Source organism: Solanum stenotomum, unplaced genomic scaffold, assembly GCF_019186545.1.
Source record: "Solanum stenotomum isolate F172 unplaced genomic scaffold, ASM1918654v1 scaffold9727, whole genome shotgun sequence".
In the NCBI taxonomy this organism is placed as follows: domain Eukaryota; kingdom Viridiplantae; phylum Streptophyta; class Magnoliopsida; order Solanales; family Solanaceae; genus Solanum; species Solanum stenotomum.
The window spans coordinates 1-3,515 of NW_026037803.1; the positions used below are offsets into that span (position 1 = coordinate 1).

The 3,515-nt window shown below is 31.1% G+C and overlaps 1 protein-coding gene across 1 annotated transcript; it reads right to left on the reverse strand.

Moving 5' to 3' along the window:
- Window positions 1-2,417: 2,417 nt before the first annotated feature.
- LOC125853166 (receptor kinase-like protein Xa21) lies at window positions 2,418-3,468 on the reverse strand. The gene is made up of 2 exons (XM_049532840.1): window positions 2,907-3,468; window positions 2,418-2,764 (listed from the first exon to the last, which is right to left on the reverse strand). Exons 1-2 carry the CDS (start codon window positions 3,466-3,468, stop codon window positions 2,418-2,420), a joined length of 909 nt encoding a protein of 302 aa, XP_049388797.1.
- Window positions 3,469-3,515: the final 47 nt, after the last annotated feature.

Sequence of the window (3,515 nt, forward strand, 5' to 3'; positions counted from 1 at the left end):
TTAAAACCCTAGGTCAGCCGTCCCATACTTTTTCTATTTAATTAATTTGGTAAACACCCTTTTTTTCAAGCAAATATTGTCAAGAGAGCAAGGAAAACAGCCATATTTGGTTTATTCTCTCCTTTTAGGACTTCTTTTCTAGTAAGAAAAGGTTTTAGGACTCTATAAATATAGGTTTGTTTCTTCTAACACAATAACAATAACATCCATAATGTAGTCGTTTAAGACCTTTGTTTATGGGGAGATTTATTCTCTCTAAAGTTTCAATGTTTTTCTTTATATTAGTTTTGATATAATAATATTTTGATTTTTAGTATAAGTTTTTGTTATCTGATTTATCAACTATATGATTTGCAAATAGTAAGCTTCCGCATGACGCCATAATCACCCCTTCAGAACCCAACATAGTTGAGGTGTCTATATTCATGAATTCAAATGAAGAGAAAAGAGAGAAAAATAGAAAAATTTAGGATGAAGTTCTAGGTACAAACAACTACATAATCTCTTTCAATGCTATGAAATTATTCGGTGAATTAAAATAAACATTTTTTACTTAATGCATACTAATTGAACTTTTTTTTAAAAGATTTGTCTAATACTCCGAACTATTTTATTTTATTCATCTAAATGATTATTTTGCTTTTAAAATTAATAATGATATTCTTTGCATTTAATTTTTGAAGCTGGTATGAATTTTTTTTAATAAACCAACTAAACTAATTTATGATCTGAGAATAACAATAAAGCAAATAGCAAGTTTGGCATCTTCACTTTATTTGGAAACACCTAAAAGAATTTGGAGCAAGATGAATTCATAAAGTTAGAAATATGAAGTATGACTTCTACATTGTCTTACAATGACTAAGTTTGATTACCTTATATTTACATGAACCAAATTCATTTGATTCGACATTTTCGTGGTTTTTTTAAATAAATTATATATGCAAGGTTTGGTTCATTGCTTTAAAGTTATGCATAGGATCGATCTAATATTATAATGTTATAATTTCACCCTTATTTTTTAAGGAAGCAAATAGTAAGATGCATTGATTGAGGTTAAGTTGGTATTATATTTTAAAATATAATATTTATTTAACTTTATAAGAGTTTTAAATTATTGACATATGGAACACACGCGCGTTACATTGCGCGTGTCCAGAGACTAGTTATAAATAACAACTTGTCTACGTGGGCACATAAATACATTTAAAATACACTATTAAATAGTGCAGATGGGTAATAGGTCCTCCCCAAAGTTTGAGATTGTTACAACAATTTCGGTCAAAACTCAAATATATTTTGAACCCTTTTCCTTTTCTTTTTTTTAACTTCCTCATATTTTCTTTTTGGTAAAATACATAGATAGATACTCAGATTTTGCCTCAAGTATCCGCTTGATACTAAAATTATCTATCCACTGATCATCTAGATACATTAACTTAATTATAATGTCTCTTAAACACAAGTATCTGATGTAGAAAATTATGTATCTGAAAGTCAATTTTGAGTACATGAAATCTTATTTTTACCTGTATTTTTTTTAATCTAGAAAGGACCTTAATTTTACTATTATTTATTACGTATTTTTTCATAATGTATCGTATTGTAAACCTTAACTTTTGCTTATGACCATCTAAACATCTTATCATGATTTAAATTGGTTCTATAAACACACTCTAATACATGAATTGCACTCGTCAATAATAAGGCAAAGTAACAAAATAACAAAATTATTTTTATGAATGGAAATTGTCATATGAATACATTTTTAACAAGGGGTATTCAAGTTCATTGTCACATGAACATCCATTTTTTCAACTAAGTCGTGCCTGAAGAGATTAAAAAAAATGGATGAGGTAATTTTTTAAAGTTTACATCATATTTTTAGAAGTTAAAATAAGTACTTTATGATTATTTTTTTCTAATTCAATGAGTTTGTTAACGAAAAAGTAATCATGCTTTAGATAGATGACAAGTATAAATGCGTCACTTTTTTAATGAGGATATATCACCTGCAAAGTTAGAAATGTACATCTGCCTTTGTTGAAAGAAATTTTGAGTAATGTGAGTTGGCAGATGTTGGAAGGGATGTGACCAGAAGATAGATTGTAAGGAGTGGCAAACGAACGAATCGATCGAAAACGAGTTAAACAAAAATGGATAAAGTAATCGACTCGACTTATATTTTAAATGGATAATTACAGATAATATGGGAAAACCATGAGAGCTTGGCCCAAAACGGACAATACCACACCATGTTAAGACTATCTTTGAGGTGATTTAATGTAACCCAACAATTAATCGGCCATTCATAGGGACTATGTGTACGTGTGTGTGTGAAATTACAAACAATATATGACTCCAAGTAGTACTATACGAAGACTTTACTAAAGAAACAAAAAGCATCATATTAACTTCTATGTTTCCAGAAATGTGTTGTTTATTTTGTTAAGCCTCTTCACTACATCATTCATAGTTATTCTTGATTGTGGCGTTTCCTTTGTGCAATCTAAAGCCAATTCTATCATGGAGGCTATGCAGATTTCACTTTTACAAGTGATTTGTACTTCCTCACAAAAAAGATTGGCATCCACAATGTCCATCATACTCCCTGAAAATGATTGTATTATCCATTTCCTCAGGTCAAGATTTTCATTGCATAGCTTTTCATCTGTTGGCCTTCTTTTGGTCAAAACCTCCATCAACATGATGCCATAGCTATAAACATCACCACTAGCAGACACTATTCCCTCCGAGCCATATTCTTAGAAAAGGATTGAACAAAAGTTAATAGAAATACAACAATAATTCTGCATAAATGAAAACTTATTTATTTTTACTTGTAGAATTTGGAGAGGCTTAATTATGATATAAGAGAAAATCAAAGAGAGTTGATTTTTTTATACCTGGTGCAATGTATCCAAGAGTGCCCAATGTCTCAGTATAAGCCATGAACTTGCTTATGGCTAAAATTTTCGAGATTCCAAAATCACCAACATGAGCCACCATATCTTCATCCAAAAGAACGATGGCTGGCTTTAGGTCGCAATGAACTATTGGAGTAACATGACCATGATGTAGATATTCAACTGCCATAGCTGCATCAAGCATTACAGTGACCGTTTGATGAAGGTTCAAGTGGCGATCTTCTTTGTACAGCCAATTTTCTAGACTTCCATTGGGCATAAATAGCAGAACAAAGGCTCTTATATAGTCACTAGAACATGTAGTAATCACTGGAACAAGATTTCTGTGTCTAACATTTCTCATCACTTCACATTCGGTATCAAACCTCTTGCATACTTTCTCATTTTTCAAATCCAGAACCTTAATGGCCACTGCAGTTCCACCAAACAATGTGCCTTTGTACACAGAGCCAGAGCTTCCCTGACCAATTAAATTGGATTCATCAAAATTATTTGTTGCTCGTTGAATCTCGTGATAAGAAACTAATTGATGAGTCCCCATCTCCGGTATCTTCTCCACCTCTTTGGACTTCCCTTTCTTCTGTCGTT

Excerpts from the sequence above, each read along its gene's own strand:
- LOC125853166 (XM_049532840.1), bottom strand. The coding sequence starts at position 3,468 with ATGGGGACTCATCAATTAGTTTCTTATCACGAGATTCAACGAGCAACA. Across the intron at positions 2,765-2,906 it reads TCTTGGATACATTGCACCAG|AATATGGCTCGGAGGGAATA; the intron begins GTATAAAAAAAT and ends TCCTTTTCTAAG.